This window comes from Gobio gobio (genome assembly GCF_949357685.1).
Source record: "Gobio gobio genome assembly, chromosome: 7".
NCBI lineage: Eukaryota > Metazoa > Chordata > Actinopteri > Cypriniformes > Gobionidae > Gobio > Gobio gobio.
This window is the reverse complement of record NC_137103.1, coordinates 14,606,823-14,634,271: the sequence shown is the minus strand read 5'-3', so window position 1 is coordinate 14,634,271 and position 27,449 is coordinate 14,606,823. Positions and strand designations below refer to the sequence as shown.

The 27,449-nt window shown below is 39.8% G+C and overlaps 1 protein-coding gene across 1 annotated transcript; it reads left to right on the top strand.

Moving 5' to 3' along the window:
• Positions 1-19,456: 19,456 nt before the first annotated feature.
• LOC307128704 (uncharacterized protein F54H12.2-like) lies at positions 19,457-20,764 on the top strand (the record flags this gene model as incomplete). Its single annotated transcript, XM_079820646.1, has 1 exon — positions 19,457-20,764. One exon carries the CDS (start codon positions 19,457-19,459, stop codon positions 20,762-20,764), a length of 1,308 nt encoding a protein of 435 aa, XP_079676772.1.
• Between the last annotated feature and the right edge of the window lie 6,685 nt (positions 20,765-27,449).

The following is a 27,449-nucleotide window of genomic DNA, read 5'->3' as shown; positions in this document are numbered from 1 at the left end:
GTCATTTAAATTATTATTTTATTATTATATTTTGTTTTGGGAAAATTTTAAGGAACAAAACCGTTTTATACCTTGCATCAAGGGTGAGATTGTGGCAAGGTTCACATTAAACAATTGTGTCAAGAGTACACTCTTAATGTTACTAAGGAAATGGCCCAGTCAATGAAGAAGTTAGAAGATTAAATAATCTAACTTTTGAGCACAACAGCTTCTACAGGTGATGGTGATTGTTTTGAAAGCAGTAAATTAAAAAAAAAAATTGCTTGCAGATTTATTGGGTATGAAAGCGCAAGGGGCGTCAATTCGCTAGCGTTTTCAAAGTATCTCAGAAATGGATGCACCATCTAATTTTGGTGTTGTATGATTCACTCATTACGCTCTGATACAGGAAAAGAGCTTACTGAGCCTGCTGTTGTTTTCTACTCAAACCTATACAAATGTGAATTGTCTCAAAGAGAAAATGAAGACTCTACTTTTCTTAATGATCTTCCAAAGATTGATGAGGAGTCTAATACTATGCTTGAACAATCTTTGTCACAAAATTAATTATACACAGCTATGAGGAGTTTGGAAAATGGAAAGACTCCTGGCATTGACGGGATTCTTGTTGATTTTTATCAAATTTTATGATGGTGAAGATTTCTTTTTGGTTCTTAATGACAGGTTGAGCAAAGGATTGTTACCATTAAGCTGTAGAAGAGCTGTTATTACTCTTTTGGCTAAGAAAGGGTACAAAACTTAAGTAATTGGAGACCAATATCTCTTTTATGTGTAGATTATAAAATATTATCAAAGGCTCAAGCTACAACATTAAGTAAAGTTCTGAGTGAAGTAATACATTCTGATCAGAATTATTGTATACCCAATAGGTCAATCTTCGACAATATATCATTGGTCAGAGATGTTCTACAGGGTGCAAGACTATCAGGTGTTAAAGGGTTACTTCAGCGATTTAGCATTAAGCTTTGTATCAGTAGAAAGCTGGTAGTATATTCAAATTATGGTACTCCCCCCCCCCCCCCCCCATATCCCCTTGAGAGGAGATAATTATGCATTTTATTTCTGGAAAAAATCCTCAGATGATGCAAAAATCATCATTTTGGATTTTTTGGCCAGAGGCTAAAAACTACAGCCAGTAGTAGGAGCTAGTTCAGCATGTTTTCAACCTGCCGCTCAGATCGGGCATTAATAACGGAGCGGTGCGGAGCAAAGTGAGTGTTTCAACTTTTCAATGAATTCCTATGAAAGTTTAGCTTCCATATGTGATCTGAAAACACGCCAGACTGGACACGCGCAGAGAATGACTGCCGTGCTTACCTCAGCTCTGCTCAGCTCTTACTTCGCTCTTATGATGAATAAAATCTGACCCCTGCTGCGTTTAGACATGTGCCGGTAAACGGTAATACGATATACCACAATAATGAACATGCTCAATATTGTTATCGTGGGCACTTCAAAATACCGTGAATAATTATTTATTACGAATTATTCAGATTTTTTGAATGAATTTTAAGAATACTTTACCCATCAACCGTTTAAAATGAACAACACGTCAAAGAGCAACGCGCAATGATGTAAATAGACCAAGAGGAACACGCAATGATGTAAATAGACCGTGCATGAGCTGAGCACATGGCGGAAGGAAGGCGCTGAAGTGCACATTCATTCTTTGACAGCAGAGGGCGCTGACGGAACAGCAGAAACGCAGCTGTTTCCCCGCTCATCACATAACCTAATACTCAATACTTAAAGACTTAAGACTATTCATTTTCAAACTTGAGCATTTTATATTTTAATCTGGACTAAATTACATGCCCTAGATATTGTTTGAATATGTTCTGACTGTTGTTCAATCATACACTTTACAAGGCTCCATTATTTAACATTAGTTCATTCATTAACAAACTGACAATGAAAAATACTTCTAAAGCTTGTATTAATCTTAGGTAAATGTACATTTCAGCATACCTATTGTTCTTTATAATTATTTTGCACTTTAATCTGTTTTAAATATTTGTTTACTTTATAAAATTTTGTGTATTGCTTTATTGTATTTAAATGTTTGGTTCTTTTGTTACAAGAAAGTTATTAAACCTGTTTATAGTATGACAACACTTTTTTTGCAACTTATTTCAATATCGTGATAATACCGTATACCGTGATAAAAGCTTCAGCAATGAATCGCAACATGAAAATTTGATACCGGCACATGCCTAGCTGCGTTTGTCCCTTGACTTTTGTTCGGCTCACTCACACTTTATTGAAAAGACACATTCAATTTTTAATTTATTCTGTAACTGAAATAAATGAAAGAAAGTCTTTTCTCAGTCTAGAAGGCACCAAATTCAAAAATAATTCCACATTTCTACTACATAAATGACCCAGTTTAAATACACATTCATCTTCCCAGCGCTGAAGTACCCCTTTAATGGTGGTCTAATTTCGTTAGATCAGGAAAAATGCATATTTGAGAGGTGTTTTAGGAGCTTTTGGTTTCAGTCAGTTTTATAAATATGATTGAGGCCATGTATCGTAACATTGAGAGTATACTCAAAGTCAATGGTGGTTTGAGTGCTCCTTTTGAAGTCCAGAGGTGAGTTTGACAGGGATATGCTATGTCAGGAATGTTATACTCCCTGGCCATTGAACCTCTACTTCATAAATTAAGAAGTGGGTTTACGAGAGATGGTTAACTTTTTCTGTGGACAATTTGCACTGGACACCTCAAAGTGTCCTTTTCCTGCCAAGGGATGAAGGAGGTCAAGGCCTGGTTAATCTTGTCAGCAGAAGAGCAATTTATCGGTTGCAGTTCATTAAGGGATTACTGATGGGACCTCAGAATCTAGTGTGGAAACCATTTTACATGGGGTGAATGGAATGGGACTTAATGCTGCACTTTTCTTAATGCATCATACTCTTCTGGATTTGACTGGACTACCCTCTTTTTATAGAAGTCTTTTTAAAATGTGGAGACTTTTTAAACATAAGTGGACAGAGTCAGCTACATCTCTTTTTTGGTTGCTTCAGGAACCTGTGGTTTTTGGGAGTCGCCATGATGCGTGACTTTCCAAGGCTAAAAGACTTAATTGTGTCAAAGATGTTATTGCAATTGAAATATATTGTTGACAAAGCAGGACCTGTACTAAAAAATGCAGAAACTATTGTGTTGCTTATCTGGATAGAAGATCAGTGAGATTTGCAAGAAAGTTTCTAAACTCCAAGGAAAAAACTCTACTCGGGAGATACAGTATGGGTGGCATTTCAGAATTATAGATCAGAATTATTCCTGATCATGAAAAATTCTCATATAATAGTCCACTGTTGTGTTTGAATAAAAATGAACCGGTATACCGCGCATCCCTAGCTGCAGTGGCGGCTGGTCAATAGAGGGCGCTGGGGCGCCGCCCCCGTCAAAATTCCAGAAATATACATGTATACAAAAATGATATAAAAGTGAAATAAAAATAAAATAGTTTACTCATACGATGTGCTGGCTATTAGTAAGAGCCTCAGCATTTAATAAAAACTGGCTTTGATGGGTTAACTATTTTATATGTTCTTCAATATGTTTCATGCGGTTTCATGCGTGAGGGACGCCAGACAAATGGATGTCTATCCATTTGTCTAAAAATATACGGGCAGCATGTGACCTGAAGCTGGTCTCTAATTGGTTCTTAAAGATCCTCCTCCGGACGCAGGTCGTTGCGTCCCTGGCGAATCAGAATTGGATGCGTGTTATTTTATCCAATCTGATTGGTTCTCGTCAGCTGTCATTCAACTTTCCGTTCTTGGCCACTAAAGCGAAAGTGTGCGGGCGACACAGTCACTCCGACTCCGCCAAAACCTTTAGGATGATCAGTTTCGTAGAGATGGCAGCAGTTAAACCAAATTCTTTCACAAGGTGTTCGTTGGAAGATCCCGAACCGGACCAACGCGATTTACAAATCCAGCACAGGCCAGTGACAGGACGCAGCTGCACTCGGAGCTTCACACGCTTGTTATGAGAAACAGTTAGGTGGCTGACTGGATGTGTTGTTAGCAATGCTCTTTATTGCTTTCCCTGTGTTTTATTTCAAAGTGTTGGTACTGAAGTTTTGTGGACAACAACGGGGGTAAGAGACCTCAAATATCTGACTGAACAGTGCAAACGTCATGACACTACTGAGATGACTGACTTTAATCAGAGAGTCATTGAGAAATTTGCTGGCCAGAAAGAAAGGAGAGCAAAATGTATGTTCTAGTCAACATGCTAGTCTGTTGTGGCTGTTTTCTTTTGTTTTTCATTTCCTCATTCAATTATATGTGGGAAACGAATGTGTAAAAAGTGAAGACACTGTTTTCTCTTCCATGCTCATGTCTATATATTATTCTATTCATTAACAACATGAATTCTTATTTCTGGGCCATAGTTATTATATTGATTAATAATAGATAGTTAGCTAATCTGTGTGCTCTGTATATGTGCATTTCTGAAATGCATAACATGTACAAATCAATTTAAATTGTAATGTAGATGCATTTTCTGTGAAGCTGCTTTGAAATGTATCGTGAAAAGCGCTATACAAATAAATTTGAATTTAATTGAATTTAATGCTTGAATTTAGTAAATATGCATCTTGATAACCCCCCCCCCCCCCAAAAAAAAAAAAAAATCACTAGCCGCCACTGCCTAGCTGTACCAATGATTCATTGATTAACCATTAAGATCAGTTTAATTAAATAATAGACTAATGTATTAAACTGAATGAGAAGAGATGCAAATCAAAAGTGTGATAGTAAGAGCTTTATGAAAGGCAGCTACTGTGACTGAAACATTTATATATTGTGAAACAGTTATTTTTTGTTGTGAAATGGATACTTTGTTGTTTTGTGTACTATATTAACACAGTTTTTTAAAAGTGCACTTTTGATGATCTGTTGTGATATTAGTACTAAGAGTTTTGAAAATGTACTCCTTACTTGTGAGAATAGTACCAAAGTTAATAAAAAAAAAACCTGTAGTACAACAAATAAAACTTTATTGCATATATTCAGGAAAGCTATTATTTACCGAAGTTCATTTCATTCACAGATTGACATGCTATGGAGTAAGCCGGACTCTGAGCTGCTTGTAGCCATTGTGAAGTCTGACAATCTGGAGTTCCTGTTACATCACAAGGAATTCCTAACACTGAAGCCACATGAATGGTTATATGGAGAGGTACACATATCATAACAGAAATATTCAGTAAATACAAAATTGTACAAGTAAATATTTTTGTATTTAATAAAATGCCAAGTACTAAATGTTTTTCTCAATGTATGTACTAATTGAAATAAATTGAATAATTGCAATGCTTTTTCACTTTTTTCAGACGATTGAGTGCTATGTAAGAGCTATACTTAATGCAAAGGGTGCAAATGTCTACCAGCTAAGCCATTACACTACAGGTGTAATTTTAAATGGCAAAGGGGAGCAGGAGACACGGCAAGAATTGAGTAAAGTGAGTGCAACTATTTATGATTCTGTATTTATATATATATAATGGATATGATCATTTACATTTCTGATATACAGGTCAAATTTGACCAATATGATGGTGTCATCTCTTTTGTAAATATCAACAAAAACCACTGGAGGCTTGTGGTAAGTATTGCAAATAATAATATTGTGTAGTATGAGCTATTATAGATAAACATGTATACACCCATATATAGGTGTTTATTTTTGTCTTGTTTTCTTTTTCTATTTAGTATCTACATGCTATAACTAACACCCTTTTCGTGGTTGACCCTCAACATGGTGCTAATGAGATGGAAGAAGCCACAAAAGCGTGCAGGAAATTTGAGTATGTTAGCTTATTTAAAAAACCTGTAACCTGTGTAGCTCTAGAACAGTATATTAGCATAGTTGATGTTGCTGAAGACCACCACAACCCCACATTCTGTATTTTTCCTACAACAGGGAATATTTCAAGATGAGAAGTATCCAGTGTGCAAGAGAAGACTGGGTGGACACTAAATGGAAGCCTGCCACAATCCACCATTCATTTCAGGAGGATGCTTTCAGCTGTGGTGTCTATGTGATGCTGGTAAATGGAGGGGAAAGAGGTTTACATAAACATTGTTGTCACCTTTTCCCATATGAGACTATTAATGTTCACCGCTCTCCTTCTAGATGGCCGAGCAGGTGGTGGAACACTTTCCGAAAATTCCTGAGAGCATCAATATAACACCCGGCAAGGAGACGATGCGCCACACCAGGAGAAATGTGGCCAAAATAATTTTGCAGGCATCAGGTATTTGTAAACTATTTTGAAAGAACAGTTTATTTCCAGAGACAGAGTGATGAAGTATAATTATCTACATTATCATAATTGCAGTGTCAAGAGAGGAGTATTGCTCTGTATGTGGACAAAAAGACAGAAAGAAAGAGGACAAAAATGACAACACAGAGGAACACTGCATCTGGGTATTCACTATGCCATTCTTGCTTGTTGACTATTTGTTGAAAGTGAAAACATGGGTTTTCACAAATAATTTTGATAATTCCAACAGTTTCTAAATAAATCAAACAACATGTCATATTTTCATTCCAGATTCAATGTGAAATATGCCTGAGGTGGTTTCATGTTAAGTGCCTCAACATTAATCTGCCACCAGAAGATGGACAATGGATTTGTGGTTTGTGTTCGTAAGCTATTCAGTTACAGGAGTGTATGCTGAAAGTGTGTTTAAATTGTAAAAAATGTATTGCCTATTTGATGTTATGGAAATATTTTAAACTTTTGTGTTATTCTGTTTGTTTCATATTATTGTCTTTTGCTGGTGTTTTATGTGAATGCATTTGTAAAAAAAAAACAAAAAAAAAAACACTTGTGACATTTGATATTTTATTTAGTATGTACAAAATGCTTACAAGACCTAGTAAGATTCTTTCCTAATTAGGTTGCAAAATTCTAAAAATATTAGTTTATTTGGCCTGGGAAACTTGTTAGATATAATGCATGTGAACTGCAGCAACAGTCCACTTTGAACAAGTTTTGGAGCTGTTTTTTCCACCATATAAGTTTTTTGGAGATGTATACATAGCTGAATTTCACAGTCAATTAAATATAATAAAAATGCCAATCCACATGGCGTGGTGTGTTCTTTGGATGGTGCTTAATAGCTTTCAAGTGGTTTGGGGTTAACTTGGGTAACCACTGAAAATTTATGAAAACTTTAAGGTGCAGGTAGGATCATGTATGACCTTCAGCATCACATACGTGTAGAGCGCTCAAACATATCCACGTTTTCTTAAAAAGTAAAATTGCGAAGTTTGTTTGAGGTTTAATGCTTAGCAGTAGTATATTCAGTAAGTTTAGAGAAAGACATTACATACCATTATTAAACAACCTGTTCCACCATGTAAAATTATTGCGCTCTACATGCTGTAGTATTACTATGTCAAGTGAAATCATTACGTTTGACCATACTTAAATTATGACGTTTAGTTTGTTTTATAGGGTGTGTGACACTGTACTTTGCTCATAAGGGTTTCAAAGTTCTTTTAAAGCAAATTATTCCTCTATAAATAAATCCACAATGTAAAAAACTTGTTGTTTTTTTAGGCATTACATGAATAAATACATTTAGATAATGTAAAAAAAAAATTCATGGAAGGTGTGTCATTGAAGAACCTCATAGAATACAGTGATGGGTATACATTGTAGTGTTGTCACGATACTGGAATTTCTAACTTCGATACGATACCTAAAAAAGTATAGATATTCGATTTCATGGGGAAAAAACGCTGCATATGCTGTACAATAGATATTTTTTGTCCGTCTATTGAAAGTCTAGGCAATTAAACATTTATTCTTAAGAGATAACTTTATATGATAAAGCTTTTAAGCTTTTTCTCATGTAAACATTGATCAATTACCATTACAATTATCTCACAAATATTTTTTAACTAATTGTGTTGCAATAGCTTGCATACAGCACAAGGAAGCTTGATTTCAAATTGAATTAAAAAAGACGAGTAAACAGTAATAAAATGAGAACAAATAAACAAAACAAAAAATACAATACAATACAATAAAGATACAAATGAAATAGACTGCTTTATTTTTTCAGGTAGGTCTAACAGTATTGAGGTAAGAAACTGAATAAAAAAAACGAAGTAATCAAATTTAAAATAACATTGGATAATCTTCATTGTAAAAAATTAAATACAGATTAATCCATTTAAGTTACACAAGTTAATCAGTCAAGAGCAGTAAGTGATCGTTTGTCTTTTTGTAGTTTGAATAATAAATAACTGCTGTCCCTTTAAGACTGACGCTCGCATGGATCCCAAACACTGTTCCCCAGATGGGCATCGAGACATTTTTTGAGTGTATTTGACCAATAATTAGCTGGGAAAAGGAGCTAATTTTTGCAGTTGTAGGCTATGTCAGAGGCGGCTTTATTACGGTATGTGTGTGTGTGTGTGTGTGTGTGCGCTTCAGATGCGAGCGCAAAATCTGAGGTAATTAGTAGAATTAACGTTATGTGCAATCCTGCACGAAATTTAATTCAGTCACACCAATTCTAACACGCTGTCATTAAGAAAAATCCAGCAGAACACACGTTTGCCGTGTTCAGATGGTCAACCGGACTGAATGAGAGGAGGCGGGTGCGTGTCAACTCGCTGTCGGTCGGAGAGGAGAGCGCAGCTGGTATCGATACTGTAGAAAATGTGTATCGTATCGTTTCAGATATTTCAGTATCGATACATATTGAAATATCGATATTTTTGACAACACTAATACATTGTACATCTAGAGTAAAGCCTATACCTATATATCTCCTCTGCTGAGATCTTCAGAGATTTAATGTTTCTCTTTCCTTCAGTGATTCTGATGGGGTGGCAGTGGCTCAGTGGTTCATGTAGGTTGTCTACAAACTGGAAGGTTGGTGGTTCGATCCCCGGTTCCACCTGGCCAAGTGCCGAGGTGTCCTTGAGCAAGACACCTAACCCCAGCTGCTCCCGACGAGCTGGATGGCGCCTTGCATGGCTGACACCGCCGTCGGTGTGTGAATGAGTGTATGAATGGGTGAATGTGAGGCAAATGTAAAGCGCTTTGGATGGCCGTAGGTCTGTTAAAAGCGCTATATAAATGCAGTCCATTTACCATTTATTCTGCTCATTATCATCAGGTGTTCATCATTAATACTCAATCATTACTTATCTCATTAACTTCCAACACTGCTTCAATGGTACTTTAACGTGACAAGATGGCAGAGTGACGAGCAAGGTTATCTGAAATAATCCGTAAACTGAAATACAATTTTTAAAAAAATCATAAATGAAAAACTAAACGAAACTAACTACTCTTACTGAAAAACCAACTGATATAAAATAATAATTAGCAAAAATAAATATTTGTTTTCGTAATTAATAAGCTCTCTTTAATGTGATGGAAAATCTGACCTGTGGCGGTTGAGGGAGTGTCTGTATATGGCGCTACTGCACGTGAATTGAGCCGAGCAGATTAACCACTGTCCTGTGACGCGACGCGTGCAGCCACATTTAATAATCCAAAGCAGTTTCTCAAATCCTTTATACATATCTATAGTTTATCTTCCCTCTTTAAAAATATGTGATGTAGATCTCTTAGACAATAAGAGTAATAACAAACTTATATACAAAGAACTCAAACGGATTATCACTGGTGAATTTCATTGTTATTTTCTGGGAGATGTTGAAGTGTCAGTAAGGGATAAGGCTTTTACCTGTTATATGGCACACCCAGTTGCTCCAAAGGTCAAAGAGACACATTACAAAATTATGTTTAAGATCTACCCAGTTTGTTTATTGTTTGTTTATTTATATGGATCCCATTAGCGGAAAGTCTTTGCAATCAGCTAATCTGCCTGGGGTCCATTCTAAAATGTTACATTACAACAACAACAACAACAACAACATTACAATCATTACAGTAGATAAAATATACACAAATACACATTACATATATATATATATATATATATATATAAATATATATATATATATATATATATATATATATATATATATATATATATATATATATATATATATATATATATATATATATATATATATATATATATATACACACACTCACACATACATATATAAAATCTGGTTTCGATCCATAACAGGACGAGACATCAATACAATATGATTTAAATTACATTAATCAAAACATTTAATAACCTACATCAACACATAACACCCTAACCTACTTTTAAATGACAGCTTATTACAAAGCTTACGAACTTCAATGGAAATGTTGTTCCAGATGACACTAGCTCTATACAAGACAGTTTTCTTCATAAAATTTGTTTTTGGATAGGGGGTCATTATATGACCATTGTTTGCCTTTCTGGTGTTATGATTGTGCACAGAGTTATAGTACACTGTTTGATTAAACAGAAAAATAGCCATTTTCATTGTCAATGTGTTATATATCATGGTGCTTAAAGTAACTATTATTCTTTGGTTTAAAGTGAGCCATGAAAGAGTAGAATACATCTGCTCTCTACTTGTTTTAATTGAGCACCCCAGAACAATTCTTGCTGCTTTATTTTGCACAACTTGTATTCTTGTCAAGTCCTTTTTAGATGCAGAAGACCACACCTCTGTGCAGTATGCTTGTGTTCCAAAACCTTTTCTTAAATTACTAACTTTATTTGTAAAATAATTATTAAAATAGTCAGCAATATCTTTAGATTTTTTTTATAAAACCTCCATCAGACTTTACAAAAGAAGGGGATGCATTTCTATTTTCTACCCATAATTTCATTTAGGATAGTCCAAAGCTTTTGCTATCATATTTAACACGGTCAATTCTGTTTTTGTAGTACTCTTTCTTGTTTCTTTTATTAATTTTAGTAACTTGGTTCCTTAATTTGCAATATTTGAATGTGTCCTCTAATCCTGTTTTCACAGCCACTTGTTTTGCTTCATCTCTTAGCTTCATCATATTTTTCAATGTTGAATCAATCCACCTTGCAGTATGTGTTTTTATTACCATTTATTTCATCGGTGCATATTTATCAACAATACCCAAAATCATACTCATGAAAACATCCAAGGAAGCTCCTGGGTTGTGGCCACTGTACACATCTTTCAAACCAACATTTTTTTACATCTCCCACATTCTTTTCAATAGCAGATACTTTATAAAACCTTTTATATGTACCAAAAATAGCTTTAGCTTTAGGGACTTTAGCTTTCTTGTTGACAGCAATGAGATTATGGTCACTAAACCCTATAAGTGTTGACACAACGTCAGTACACAGTTCTAGTACATTAGTGTAAATGTGTTCAATAAATGTTGCTGTTGTAATGCCCGCCTTATTGCTAAAGATTCTTGTTGGCACATTAACAATTTGATGTAAATTGCAGACACTTATATAGGAAAGTAATATATTTTTCTTTGTGCATCTTTCATCATTCCAATCAATGTTCATATCTCCAAACAGGTAAAGTTCACAATTAACATCAGAGGCATTCTCATGCATTTCACCTAAGCATGTCAGATAGTCCACATGTGCATCAGGAGGTCTATAACCGCATATCACAAGCACTGGTTTCATATAAGGTACATAGACTTCTACCCATATAGCTTCAATGTCATTGCATATTCAATTTTGTTTGTGCTTTGCACAAAAATGGCCATACCACCACCAAATTTATTTCTATCCTTTCTACAAAACATTAAAACCTTGCTTTAACTGATAATTGATTGTCTTCAACTCCTGAACATCCCGTAGAACACCATCCAATCTCTTGTTTGTTACCTCCATCATCACTTGTATGAAACTTTTAAAGGGATCTTGCTGCTGAGTTAGTATGTCTTTATAAAACTCTCTGCTGCTCCAGCATTTGGGAGAGTACAACAGTACATGGTGACAACAGACTCATCCTCACACACTGCGGCTTTAGTTTGCTTAGGAGGCATGATCTAACCAAGATGTACAAAAGGTGATTATTGTAGTTGAATATTGACAAAAATGCTGATGTCCAGGCCCTCATCCAGCAGAGGCCTACTAGGCCAAGAAGCCTCTTGACTTAGTTTAACACCACACTCCTTATGTAGAGTTTTTATACTCCACTAAACACCAAGAGCTGAAGCATAAGTAGAGCTTACTTCAACAAATAAGTCACTGCTAAGATTTCCAACAGGAATCCAAAGATATTTGTTGGATTCTAGGAGAGTTTCTCTCTCTCTCTCTTTGATATACTGTTTATAGCTGGATGTCAGTAAGAATGGAGACAAAACCTCCTATAACCCAAAAAGATATCCTCTTCTTTAAGTGTGATTTGAATTCATCCTTCTCTGATATTGTAAATTTAGTTTTATTGATGGGTAAATATCATATTCATACTTGTAAATGGAGAAAATGTAAGCCCTCATTTAATGTTTCTATGTGAGTTTGCTAAAATGTTTCAGAGCTTCAAATGTTTTAAGAAACATAACCGAAAGTTTGAAACCTTATGTTTCTCTTTGTCAAAATATTTATTATTTTAGTATTTTTTAAATTTTTATTTTGGCTACTTTTTTGTCTCGCCCCTTGCTTCTTGTGGGGCGTGTGCCTTTTTTTAAATTTTTTTTTTTAGCTTTGATCCCTTCGTAAATTCAAAGTTTGTCCCAATGGATGTGTCTTACATTGTTGGTTGTTCCCTGTCTTATGTACATAGAAATAAAAATAAAATAAAAAAATTGATGGGAAGCGAAAGTCCTGTTTGACTGAGTCCTGCATATGTTGCTTCAGTGGAAAATATTTGGAGATTTTTTACTAGATTAAGACAGAAAACTCAACCAGTTTAAGTTACAGCAACGTGATTGAAACTATTTTACATAGATTCTTCCTCGGTCAGTTGTGTTGTCACAATACAAGGTTTTTGCATAGATTAAAAATAAACCTTTAATGTTACTAAAAAAAATAACCACTGTCCATAATTTAATTGAGTTAGTTTAAAGTAGCTTTTTTTGAGGGTTACTTGATTGAATCATGTTATTTCAAAATGAAAACATCAAGTGAAGTCAAAAACTAACTGTTTCAAGTCAATTTAACATGAAGCAATGAAACCTGATATAATAGTGTTGAATCAAAATAAAATAAATAAATAAAAGTGAACAGTATCGTAAAAAAAAAATTTTTTTTTTTTGAGTACAGATTCGAATTTTCCGGATCAATAACTTGTGAGCTAAACGCCGTTACTACTCAAATAGCACCTCTTTTCAATCGTAGTAACGTAGACAAGCAGGTATAACTTTAATTTCCTCAAAACAAGCTTTCCTCCACAGTGGAAAAAATACACTGATACAACTGAATTTGCTGTCAGTCAGGGACGTCACTAGGATTGGAAGACAGGGGGGGCTTAGCCCCCATGGTATTTGTAACTTGCGTCTGCAAAATCTTTGCACTCACATCTAGAGCTACACTTATGTCAACAACCAGTCAAGAAACCAAGATGTTAACAAGAAAAACATGACAGACATATCCTCTTCTTCCATTTCTACTCTGTTAAAGAAAAGTTACTGTAATGTTAGCTTTTAGACACATCAAAGCTGCATGGGGGAATTTACTTAGGCCAGACTTTGCTCCTAATGAGTTACTATAAGCAATGACTTAAATGCTATCTGTCTGCTCATGTAAATGTATGATAAATAGCATACTATATCTTATTCCTCTCTATATAAGATAAGTTGTCCACAGAATGCTATTTAATTACACAGAACCGCATGTATTCAACCCATTTTATAGCTAAAATACAAATATAGGCCTACAGCTAAACCTAAATTGAACTTAACCTATACAAATACCACAGCTGTACAATTTTCACACCTATACAATAGCCTAATGACATAACATTATTTAATATTTGAATCACAGCTTATATAGTGTTTTGACATCAGTAGTTAATATACTACACCAAATGTCAAAATTTGATTGATTGACAGGTGGGCGGGACTTCCGGTATAGGGGGCGGGACTTCCGGTGTAGGCGGGACTTCCGGTGTAGGCGGGACTTCCGGTGTAGGAGGGACTTCCTGTATAGGCGGGGCATCCGGTGTAGGAGGGACTTCCTGTATAGGCGGGACTTCCTGTTTAATAAATCATGTGATTGACATTAGGTTTTGATGTTTTTGACAGTTGGTTTTTGACCTATTGTCATAATAAATCATATGATTGACATTAGGTTTTGATGACTTTGACAGTTGGTTTTGATGTCTTTGATGACTTTGACAGTTGGTTTTGATGTCTTTGATGACTTTGACAGTTGGTTTTGATGTCTTTGATGACTTTGACAGTTGGTTTTGATGTCTTTGATGACTTTGACAGTTGGTTTTGATGGTTTATGACATTAGGTTTTTTTGTTTTGATGAATTTGACAGTTGGTTTTTTTTGTTTTGAATGCGGTATAATAAATCATGTTATTGACAGAAGGTTTTATCTTTTTGAAGTCGCTGTTATCAGAAAATCCCCCTCCCACCCTGCCACATCCCAGAGCAGCGTATATAAATGGGGCAGTGTGTTCTACAGCTATCAGCAAAGAGAAACATGAGCTACATGAGCATGGACGGATTATCAGCTCCTAAAACCCCAGATGCGGGGTTGCGCAGCAGGACGTTCGACAGTCTGATGACCAGTCTACCTATGGCGCCGAGAAAACCTTATGGGCACGTCCGTTTGACAAGCTTTCTCCATGAACTTTCGGAATGGACTAAAGGAGAATTTATGATGAACAGCAAGCGTGTAATCGGGTACAGATTTCATAAAACAACTCAAGTTGTTATACTCTACACCACCGACAGCGCGGGCGAGTTTCACCCCGGGGAAGACGCATGTCTTGTATTTCCTGAAAAAGACTGGACATTATTTTACAATTTTGTCTGGAAGGATTTGAAGGACGGCGGCGAAGAACCTCTGTACATTTCAGAGTGGGACGGGGTCACCCCGAATGTCCGGTACCGCGTGGTAGGTGACCACACTAAAAAGAACCCGGATGATTCTGTCTACATATTCTGCTGTGATGACAAGACAAAGCTCATCGAAGATCGGTCAGGGGTCGTCCTGCCTAACGAGCATAACAATCTGTATGAAATGCAATTTTTGTTCAAGTGGCAAGATCTGAGTCAGCTGGATATTATGTTTTCAATCATAAACAAGCTGTTCAAATGGTGCGAGCTGCACGACGGCTACAACAAAATTAAAGTGCAGCTGTTCCACCCTGAGAGATGTCCGCGCAGCAGTACATACGCGGCGCATTCCGCCCCCATTCACTACAGACATCCGGAACCTCGACGGTCAGCCCCTCCCAGACGTCGTTTATAAACCACAGCTGAAGCACCACAACGTCCCCGCCCCCTTTACTGCATCTGACATAAAGTCAGCGGCCAAACCCTCTCAAGCAGCATTTATAAACCATGGCTGAAGACGGCGCTTCAGAACCCGCTCATGTGTGCAGCTGCGGCATCTCTTTCGGCAGCATTCTCGACCCTCCTGACGACAACGCAAGCGACTATTGTCTGACTTACCCCCTTGGATCATCGGACCTTCACAAAGACTGGCAATCCCCCCTCCAAATCGACTGGGACCCGTTAATCGAATACGACTGCGACGGTCCTGCTAAAACTATCAAACGCTCCAAAGACTGGCTGGACACATTGGGCTCGGACCTCGGATCACACAACCTGACTTACCTCCCCACTGCTAAAGCCGGTGACGACGCTACAGACGGATGTTTCAGCGACGTCGGATTCAAAATCGTAAAAGCAGCAACCGTGGTGCTGCTGGAACATCTCATCGGTGATAAGCTGAAGGCCGACTGCGAGGGGTGTGCGATTGACCACCCCAGCCAGCTGCAACATTCCTGCCTGTTTGACCCTCCCAACTTCTACTTCGACACACACTTTGACGAGCTGTCAGGCAAGCTGTTTAAGCCCTTTTTCCATTCCATCATCGGCATTCTCCTAAACCGCTGCGGGCTAAAATCTCACCCCCAGCGTATTCAAGGCACAGTCGGGACTATTCTGCACGAATTAAAAGACGAACCATTCATCGTTGCCAAGCTAGAAGAAATCAGGTTGAAACTTCTGGACAAACCCTGCAAGGAAATAGTCTACGACGTCGTTGATCTCTGGCAAGGTCTCTCAATTGTGAATGGAGAGTGACCAAGCCCCCTCCGCGATGGGTGTAGTCTGTAGCCTAAGGAGCTGTTTGGAACTCATGTTTAAAGACCATTTCAAACATCAGATGACCGAGCTACTGGATAAGATTATTGCGGACGCTGCCCACCCTGATATCCCAGTTGGTCATGACACTACGCGTCAGGTAAATCTCAAGAAGAATATGCCGATAATGAGAGGAATGGCTAATGCATGGGACGATTTGATTGAAAAATGTGTTGATGGTCTCGATCCACCCGATGTAATGATAGAAGCTGTTCTAGAAATGATGTGTGAATCACGCGCTGAGATCAGAATCTCAGACGTGTTGTGTACTTGTACCTACGTGGCAGATGTATGTACCGAGTTGATAAAGAAAAATGGTGATTATGACCCTGCCAAAATTACCGAAATGTATATCGATTTCATCCTAGACAAAAACATGAAGGCCTGTCGCGACTTTCTTTTCTGGTTAGACAGTCAGTAATGTCATTATCACTAACCATTTACTCCATTATTATTTTTTACTAACCATTTTTTAGCTTACTCTGTTGTATTATATCCATTTTAGCCACTGTCTACCCTGTAATGTCGTATTATATCCATTTTAGCTACTATGTATCCTGTAATGTTATTTTCTTTTTTTTTTTTTACTTACTACTACATATTATATCCATTTTAGTTAGATTGTGTTATATTAACATCATTATATCCTTTTGTACTTACTGTGTATCCTGTAATGTCGTTATATCCATTTTTTACTCTACCAGTATTATTTCCATTTTACTTAGATCTTGCATGTATCCTGTAACAGATTTTTTAAAATAAAAGATTGATTCAAAATACTTGTACGCGTTATTCTTTTGCAGCGGTTGAAACGACAGCATGTCGGAGCTCATGAAAAAGGCTTATTATACACCGTCCAACCCCGGCTCTCTAGGGGGTAAAAAACGATTAAAAGACGCCGTCTTAAAAGATACCGGCGTCCGTCTAAGCGATAAAGAGGTTTCAGAATGGTTGGCGGGTGAGGATGCTTACACATTACACAAAACAGCACCTATAAAATACAAACGAAATAGAGTGGTTGTGTATGGGATCGATACACAGTTCCAGGCTGATCTTGTCGACATGACTGCCTACGCCAAGGATAATGACGGTCATAAATACCTACTGACATGCATAGATGTATTTAGCAAGTTCTCATGGGTCAGAGTTTTGAAGAATAAGAGTGGCATTGAGGTCACTAAAGCGTTCCTGTCTATACTCGAAGAGGGTCGTGTACCTCAGAAATTGCAGACGGATAAGGGTAAGGAATTTTTTAACAAACATTTTCAAGATGTGATGAAAAAGCACGACATCAACCACTTCGCCACCGCTACCGATTTGAAAGCCAGCGTCGTGGAACGATTTAATAGAACATTAAAAAGCCGCATGTGGAGATTTTTAACGGCTACAAATTCCCGCCGATACATTGATGTTTTACAAGACATTATTCAAGGGTACAACAGCAGTTATCACCGAAGTATCAGAATGAGACCCGTGGACGTCGACAAAGCAAATGAGGGTCAAGTGTTTGAAAATTTGTACGGCGATATAAAGAAGAAGAAGAAGACCGTATTTAATTTCAAAGTCGGCGACGTTGTCAGGATTTCTAAAGTGAGAGGCCCGTTCGCGAAAGGTTATGAGCAGAACTATACGGAAGAATTTTTCACAGTATCCTCATGTATTCCGCGTCAACCCCCGGTCTACAGACTCAAGGATTATGATGGCGATGTCATAGATGGGGTTTTTTATGAAGAAGAGTTGCAAAAAATAATTGTGAGTAAAAACAAATCTTTTAAGGTGGAAAAGATTTTAGGTCAGAAAAAACAGGGGAAATCTATGCTTGTTCTAGTGAAATGGCTAGGATGGCCTTCAAAATTTAATAGTTATATAGATAAAAAAACTCTGCTGGACTTGCAATCTCCTTAAAACGCACAGTCGTTAACGGATGAGACCATACGAGCGAAGGAGCATCATGGAGGATCACGGGTTCTACGTCACGTTGCCGTGCAATGCGTCGTCGTCGGTTTATCCTGAAAATCGTATAGCTAGCTATACAACCAGGTTGGCTAAAGCTATAGACTTGAAAGGACAATGGGAAGTCGGACTCGCCGAAATCGAATATCCTAGAAGTTGGTACAACTTTAATGACGAAGATGGGCATTTCATCCTAGATACGGCCCCGAAACCCCCGGATAGCAACCCCTCAAATATTGGTTTTTCTATCATTACGAAATTACACATAAGCGGAGGTTACTACGCAAACATTCGTCCGATCCTCCGGGCTATAAATCAACTCATCACACCAGCGGCCGTATTGAATCACGACGAATTAAAAAACAAAGTCTTTCTGGTCGCGAAACCAAACATTTCAGTGAGTTTCCGAGGAAGACTAGCCACTATTTTAGGAATGACTAAAAAACCTCTCGGAGGTTTAAACTATCATAAAGAACCCGATTTTACTACGGACGTCATCACATACGCTCCTCATCAATCCGACATCAATGCTGGGTTCTATACAATGTACGTTTACACGGACATCATCCAATATCAAGCGGTCGGTGATTCGCACGTCCCCCTCTTGAGATGTGTACATATAACAGGTAAAGGCAGCGACGCGGTCATTGCTAGATACGACAGCCCCCATTACGCATCGATCAACAAGGATCACATCAGCAGCATCGTCATAGAGTTGAAGGACGATCAAAACCACGAAGTACCATTTTCTTACGGGAAAGTCATCGTAAAACTACACTTTAAACCAAAAAATGGTTTATTATAGACCCGGAGAGTCCAATACCGCGGACTATGTGAGCTATTACCAAAATCAGGCCGGTTCCGGTTTGCCGGGGTATTCGGGATCGGGAGTTATGTACGGTGCGGGGTTAGGAGGCCTATTCAGAGGTCTGTTCAGGATGGCCGTACCGTTGTTAAAAAGAGGATTTAGCATCGCGAAACCTCACCTAAAATCGGCTGCTAAAAATATAGTATCCGACGTCGTCTCAAACGTATTGACGCGTTCGCATAACGATAAAGCTCAAGACGGATCCGGTCTCATGGTCATGGCTCGTAAGAGAATGTCTAAGCCGCCGGGTGTGAGGAGGCGTGGCCAACGGGTGGTACAGAAGAAGAAGAAGAAAACAGTGCGCGGATCAAACAAGCGCTCACTCGTACGCAGAAAGCGTAAGAGGTCTGTTAGTCGAAACGTATCGATCAAGAGAGCCGCAAAATCCATATTCTAACATGGCACTACTCCATCGCATGTCGGGTGAATGCATCAAGTCTGAGCTGGACTTATTTTCGGTTCCGCTGACACAGACAGTTATTGAGAAAAATGGCTATTTAGAAGTAGCACCGTTATCGGCCATATCGGGCTCTGCACCATTGGAATTTTTTATCGCAGGCAACGGCGATGATTATGTGGATCTCAATAACACGATGCTCTACCTGCGGGCGAAAATCACGAAACCTAACGGGGAAGAGATTGCACACCCTGCCAAGGTGGGTCTAATCAACTACCCCGGAGCCACTATGTTTTCACAAGTCGACGTGACCCTTGGGGATCGTCTGATATCTCAGAGTTCGAGCACTTACCCTTATCGCTGTATCATCGAGAGTCTGATCAACTACGGTAAAGATACGTTGGAATCTGTCTTCAGTGCCGGATTGTTCCATAAAGACACGGCGGGTCATATGGACGTTCAAGACCCGGCAGGCCATAACGCGGGGTTGACAAAGAGATCAGGCTACACCAGCGAAAGCAAGGAGGTGGAACTACTAGCCCCCATACACAGCGATATATTCTTCCAAGAGAAACTTATGATAAATGGGGTGGATATCAAGATACGCCTAATTCAAGCAAAAGATGAATTCTGTCTGATGAGGGCCGACGATGTGGCTTACAAATTAAATATAGTGGCCGCATCCCTATTTGTCAAGAAAGTTACTGTATCACCGCCGGTGAGACTGGCTCACGCCCAGACGTTGCTCTCGACAACTGCCAAGTACCCTGTCGATAGGGTCAGTCTAAAATCGTTCTCCATACCGGCCGGCTCTCGTGTTTCGAATCAGGAAAATCTGTTTTTAGGAACACTGCCAAAGTCTATCGTCATTGCCATGGTCGACAACGACGCATTCACCGGTTCCTACGCAAAAAATCCATTCGCGTTCAAACACTATGACCTTGAATTCTTAGCCGTCTACGTTGACGGACAACAGTACCCGGCCAAGCCTCTACAGCCCAATTTCGAAGCTGGTTTGGCAGTACGCGAATATTATCAGTTGGTGATGACGACCGGGAGACATCTTAAAGACCAACCGCTCTGTTTCGGCAGGAATGATTTCCTGAACGGATACACGCTTTACGCATTTAACCTCACGCCCGACGAAGAGTGCGGTCAGCACATTTCCCTGATCAAGTCCGGGAATATCAGAGTCGAAGCTCGTTTCAGAAAACCGCTGCCGAATACCATTAATTTAATTGTTTACGCGGTATTTGACAGCATCATTGAATTGTCTAACCGCCGACAGGTACTCATAGACTACTATTGAGATGAACACGCTGCAACTCACCGCCATCATGGATAAAATTACCTGCAGGACTCATTTTCTCGGCGTTCTACCGAGCGATCAACTACCCGAAAAACCCATAAGGATCTTACCGTCGGCCTGTATCGTGAACACCGACCCTGCTAGCATGCCGGGGGAGCACTGGGTCGCCGTTTATTTAACCCAAGACGGGGGAGCGTGTTTTTTCGACAGCTTCGGCAATCCGCCCAACAGCCATCGCTTTCCAACCAGCATCAATGACTTTCTAGCAGCCAACGGTACCTACGTATTATATTCGGAGAGACGAGTCCAGGATTATTCATCGGACACCTGCGGTCAGCACTGTCTGTTTTTTCTATATCATCTAGCTAGAGGATACGGCTATGACCATGTGATGAAACTATACACCGATGATTATATTAAAAATGATAAAATGGTGTCCCTATTTGTGAAGAGATTAAGACCGTATGTTTGTATTGATACAATGTTGTCCTGCGTTCACTGCGTGCAGACATGTCTGACATATAAATAAATAAAAATCTTGAAACCATTATATTTTTTAATCGTCTTTTATTTAATCATAAGATACATATTAATGTACATACAAAATGAAAGGATTCGTTAAAATTCCAACCATTGTCTTCGATCGATAGTCGGGGATTTAAACACAGAGTCTTCGGACTCTGGAAACACCGAGCGTGATTGTCTTCGTGCCCTTTTGGAAGGTCTGACACGGGGTGGGCTGGGGGTGTCGGGTTTACTCTTTAGAGATTTAATGATGCTCCTGACCTGTTGATTCGGCACTGTAGAAAAAGGGATGTTTAATTCGGCAAAGGCGTGTAGAAACTCTGACCATCCTACAGGTCTCCGGTTATCCCGAACCTTTTGCGGTGCCGTGACATTTTTTAACAAATCGACCATGTGTGAGCCTTGTACGGCTTTACCCCTGAACACAAACTCCCCCGATTCGTTCCACGCGCTTAGTCCTTTAGCTTTAGACATCTTGTCTAATATGTATCTGCTGTTTTTCACACTTCTCGAAGGTACATTCTTCAGAACTTCATCCACCACATGCTCCTCAGCACCGTTGTCATCTTCGACGCTAGCCGCAGTCGGTACTTCATCTTTAGGCGCGGTATCGGGGAACGACTGCGTTAAAACTCCGCTCTCCCGATCGCTTTGTTTAACGATGGTCAAAAACCTGCTCAGGGTATTTGTGTAAAGTTTTGCTTTTTCGTACGGGTTCAAATCAGTGCGGAGTAAGATATTTCTCATGGCGCCGTCCAAATCGTTTTCCACGCTCTGTCGAATATTCTCGCGAACATTTTCGGTTCTCACCTTATCCAGTTGATGTTGCGGGACTAAATACATCTTCTCGGCGTACTCCATCCTATCTGTTTGCTATCAAGCTCGAAAGAAAGGGTACGGCGACGCTCAGGAGCGGTAAAAGGAATCCACCCTTCTGGTTGAAGACTCGTTTCTTTGCCGCAATCCCGATTTTTTTATCGGCTACAAATTTAATTTCGGCTTTTCTCTTTCTCAGTTTTCGGTACTGTTGTGGATTGACCGGAATCGTCCCATAGAGGATGTTGAGCGCCACTTCACACAACGATAAAATGAATTCGTCGGACGCCGATTGTAGAATAAGACGCCTTTGTTTAGGAGATGCTTTATGTAGCATTTTTAACACCGGTAGATGTTTACAAAGTCTGGCGGACATGGTGATTTGATCACGTTCTTCTTCTTTTTTTCGGGATGTAAACCACTTGACGGTCGGAAAGCAATCCTGTTCTGAGGCGGTACTGTTCAGGAGTTTTTGCTTTATAGTCTATCATTATGTAGCCAAAAGGTTGGTTGACCGCATCGTGATAACACTCCATAAAGTATTTTGTGTTTCCGGGGTACATTTGGCGTCCCAGCATCGCTACTTGATTGACGTCCCGAGGATTTTTAAACAGGATCATATAATTGGCGTTTAAGCTGATGGTTCGGCTGGATTTACCCTGTACAAATAAATTTTGCACTATATAAATAGCGCTGAGATTACGGTGGTGCACGTACTGCGTAAAAACCCTTTGAAGCTCCAAATTGGCGCTAGCTTGCTGCATCAAATCATCCACGATGAGAAGATTTGTTTTAGTGACAGGTAACAAATCATCATCATTCAGACTCTCTGGTATTCCTTGCACAAATTTAATGTTGTACAATTTAAGCACATCATCGTACAAAGGTTGCCAACAATCATACAACCAAACAATGTTTTCAATTTTCTTGGAAATTAAATTCAAACCTTTTTCCAACAAAAGTTTCACAAAATAAGACTTTCCAGAATTCGATGGCCCGGAGATAACACAACTAAATGGATGTTGAAGTCTGAAATCAAAATCGGAAGCATCCATTGATCCTCTATGCATCATCTGATCAGTAGCTATAAGGAAGCGTGGTGAAATCGGGCAAAAGTCTGCGTTTATTATACACCACCTTAAACCTTTTAACGACTGATTTGTTGTGCAATGTGAGAGTCTTTTTATTCCTCACAATGTTTTCCGTGTGAGCCAGGATGTATTCGGTACTATCATACGACGTCACATAACTATCAACCAGACCAATCAGGGTATCCAGGCGGATGGCTTGGGAATTTTTAGCATTCAGCGTTATCCCCTTAGCTTTCATGCATACTTTGCCTTTAGCGGTGCGAAAGCCATACGATTTAGGGCCGCTAGAGCAAAACTCCGTGATAAAATCCCCATCGTCTATTTCGTTCGTCAGCTCGCCCAAATGATCACCCAGAGGCGGCTCCCAGTCACCGTCCCTAGACACGAACACGACGGAGTCTGTATCAGAGTAAAGCATACGACTGCTGAGTCTGTCCATCAACTCGTACAATTCCAGTCGGGCGTGGGCCGTAGTGAACGCCCCTATAAACACGTTGACGTCGCGAGCCTTACAAAAATCCTCTTTGTTGGGTTTATGCTGGACGAGAGCCACGTCATCTGAGACAAATGAGAAATACGACAAGGTGTCGGTATTACCGAAGACGATTCTGGTGAAATCTTCGGGGTCGTTCACCAGAGTTGTTTCAGGTAAATTTGGTTTTAAAGAGAACCGTCCCCAAAGCGAATTCAGACATAGCTTTGAGATAGCTCTCTGCGCGGGGTTGTGCTTGATCTTTTCGGGGTCGAGTTGAACCCCCTCTTTTTCAAAATACTCGCGAATGTAAGTTTCTTTCTCAGCGCCCGTAACGACATTCGACGGGTACCCCGACGCTTGTTGTTTCAAACGCAAAAATGTTTTGACGTATTCGACAAACAATGTGTCTGACCGTTGTGGAAAATGCCAAACCTCGTCAATCTTGGCTACCACATAACCCTTCTCGATGGCTTTTAAAAGCTCAATGGATACCCAGGACCCGGAGAGTGATCTTTCCTCATCCGTGTGGGTACAGCTCGTGGTCTGGTTTTGATTGTGAGCGCAGGTTCGGCATAACGGAAACATGAGTTTTCCTTGACATCTGTAAGGGAGAACCGGATGCAGTAATTTGCGGGGAGGGTACACGGTCGCTTTGATGAGTCCGTAATAATTTTCAATCGGTTCAAAATCTTTGAAAATGATTTGGGGGTGTTCGATCGGGTAGCTTTTCCTAGCCTGGCAGAAGGGGTAGAGGCTGGTGAAATCGAGATACCTTATTTTCTCATCTCCGCTCACTTTGTGATAGAGTTTATAAGCGTTCGTGCGGCCGCCATACAAGGTTTCTCTTGGGTTCAGTCTCTCCGGGGCTGAATAACCGGCCATAAATTCTATCACAGAGGGATCGGTCTTTTTCATTTTGGTCCATTCACATTCCCAAAGAACCTCGACTTGTAAACCGTACGCGTTCTGCAGAATTTCGATCTTATCGTCAAACTGTCTCCTGAGAGCCCCATAGGGTACCCCCGACAAGGGGTGCGACTCATGGGGTGCAAAGCGGCAGCAGTGACCGTGGAAGATGCACCCCGCGTATTCTAAGCCGTGCTGCACACCGTCTTGCTGGTAGAAGCCATCTAAAAAGTACTTACCGATCGATACTTCACCGTGGTTTACGGCGTGGTGAACATCCACGTTTCGAGTCTTTTTGACATACTCGAGCCATTCGATCGAGCCACTTGAGTAGGACTTATTCTGATGGATGTACGCGTTGTTGTGCGTGAGAGCGAGAGTGTTTCTGCCGAGATAATGGGTTTTGAAGACCCCCATCGAACAGCCGGGGAGCGTCGTGAACCCAAAAGGGTCAATTGCGGTGCATTCTAGGAACGCCTGACGGTATTTCATACAGCCTTCGCGTAATAAGACGACGTCGTTAACCCCGTACGCGTACAGTTCCTGCCTGAAGTCAAACTGCTCCCCCTCAACCGTGCTGTACCATGCATCAAACTTTTCACGGTCTTTATCCGACATGTTATCGTAGTTGTAGAACTTTTTGTCGGGGTATGGTCCAACATAGTTCTCGTTTTCCACCCTGTTGAAAAGATGGGGGAAGTAGCCTTTTTCAATCGCCGTCGTCAAGTCTAACGCCGCAGGCATTTTGGCAAGGGCCATTGGAAAAAATGAGTAGCTATCGATGTATCGTTGGCCAAACGATTCGTCGTACATGTAAATTAATTTACAGCCTTGCATTATGACCTCAATCGCAATCCCGGCTTTGCAAAAATACTCGAGAATCAGAAAGGAGTCGAATCTGGAGGCGTAATGAGCTATGAAGCAGTAGCCATTATATCGGGGTTTTCTGAAGCGGTTGATTAGCTTAGCGATGCAGTCGGTACCCTGCGCCGTAAATTTCTTCCCTTTGAAAGTGATTGCGCAAACAAAATTAGCCACGTGGCGCCCGTTTTCGTAACGCGTTTCAAAATCGTAGAAAATATATTTCTCGCATGGCTCCTTAGGCTCTAGGGGCTGTATGAAACATTGGTGCGCCCCGTGTTCCGTCAGATGTTCTCGACAGTGGACGCATTTGTCCGTCGGGCATTTGTGTTTTGCTTTCTTGTCACCCGCTTTAACGTAGTAACGCAGCCCGCATAGTTTGCAGTATTTGATAATATCACAGGAGGGGGATTCTTGACCGGGAGGAGGGTTCTTTTTATGCATTTCGAAGCAATAGCTCGATTTACAGTAGCGCAAACAATCGGGACAATGTATGGGTCTTTTAGGGAACCTGTGACATTCGGCGTCAAAACAGACATTGCAGACGTGCTTGCATTGGTGGTCTCTGAGGTTGCTGTAACTTTTGTAACAAAATTGACAGACGTATGGCGAACCTAAGAAGCCTGTCAGATTCATGATCATATAATAGTGATTATCATGTAGATAGAGGAACACCGTTTTGGGGTGGGGTTCGTCAGAATTTTTGTACGTTTCTAAGACCATGGCATTCGATCTGTGAAATACAACGATTTTAATGCCTAGCGCTCGTTCAAACGAAGCTATGTCGCTAAGAGCGATTCGGTCTTGAATTGAGAAGCCGACGCTGTTTTGGATGACGGTAGCCAGTTTTTCTAACTCGCTCTCGGGTAGCTGGGGGTTAAGAAAACGAGCGAGACAAATAGAGAAGCACAATTGATTTGACAAATTTATGGGGCAGAACAAATTCGTCTTTTTTCTTTTGATTACCTGATCAACGGCCAGATCTGTAAGTTTACGTCGTCGACCGCCTCCTTGTCTGTTCATGGCTACGGTAGCGTCGATCTCGACGGCGTCGTCCGATAATAACAGCTGATTGCTCTGTAAAACTCTTTCAAATTGATCCATAAGAGAATTCACATCATAATCATTACCGGGGGCGAGAACACCGCTGATGGGTGTTTGTAGAGTGGGTGCCGACATGGTCATATTGATTACGGGTGCATCGTGGCCGATTTCTCTAGCGAAGGTGACGATCTCGCTCAGCATGCGATGTAATGAAGTGTGATAAGAGGCCAAATCTGTAGAGTTAATCTCTCTCAGATTCATGCTCCTTCTCAACGACACACTGTTGAAGCGTGGTCGCGGTAAAACGTGATATCCGTTAACGAACCCGCCTTCTCGGATCAGCGTATCAATTTCCGTACGGCTTAATCGACTCTGTCTGTTAGGGTCAGTCTCGCGTAAAGCGTCAATATTACCTGATGGGGGGGTCGTGCTGCTGGTAGATGGCTGTGGAGTATCATCAGCGTCAGGGCGCTCTATGTCGTCGCAGTCAGGATCGCTGTCGGTACATGCAGGGGGTTGATTATTTAAAACACCACCGTATTGTACAACATGATTGTTGTCTACGCTTAGCCCGTGATCGTACAAATTAATATTTGAATTTACGGCTAATTCAAAAAGATCCAAATTAGCGTCTACGCTCAGAACTGGATCGAACAAATTAATATTTGGATTTTCAGCTAATTCAAAAAGATCCAAATTAGAGGGGGATTGCGAAGATTCTAGATTAAACAAATACTGTTCTAAAGAATCCGGAAGCCGACTTAGCATTTCAATTTCGTCCGGTGACAGTTCTGCGTCGTCGTCTGAGCAAAAGCTTTTTGACCCATCCATTTTAGATTTCAGACCAAAACATGAAATATTACAAAATCATAAAGAGTATATGGAATAAATCAATACATGATAGATGAAGAAAAAATAAAATAAAAATAACAGAGTATATGTAATATAAAAAAATCAATACATGATA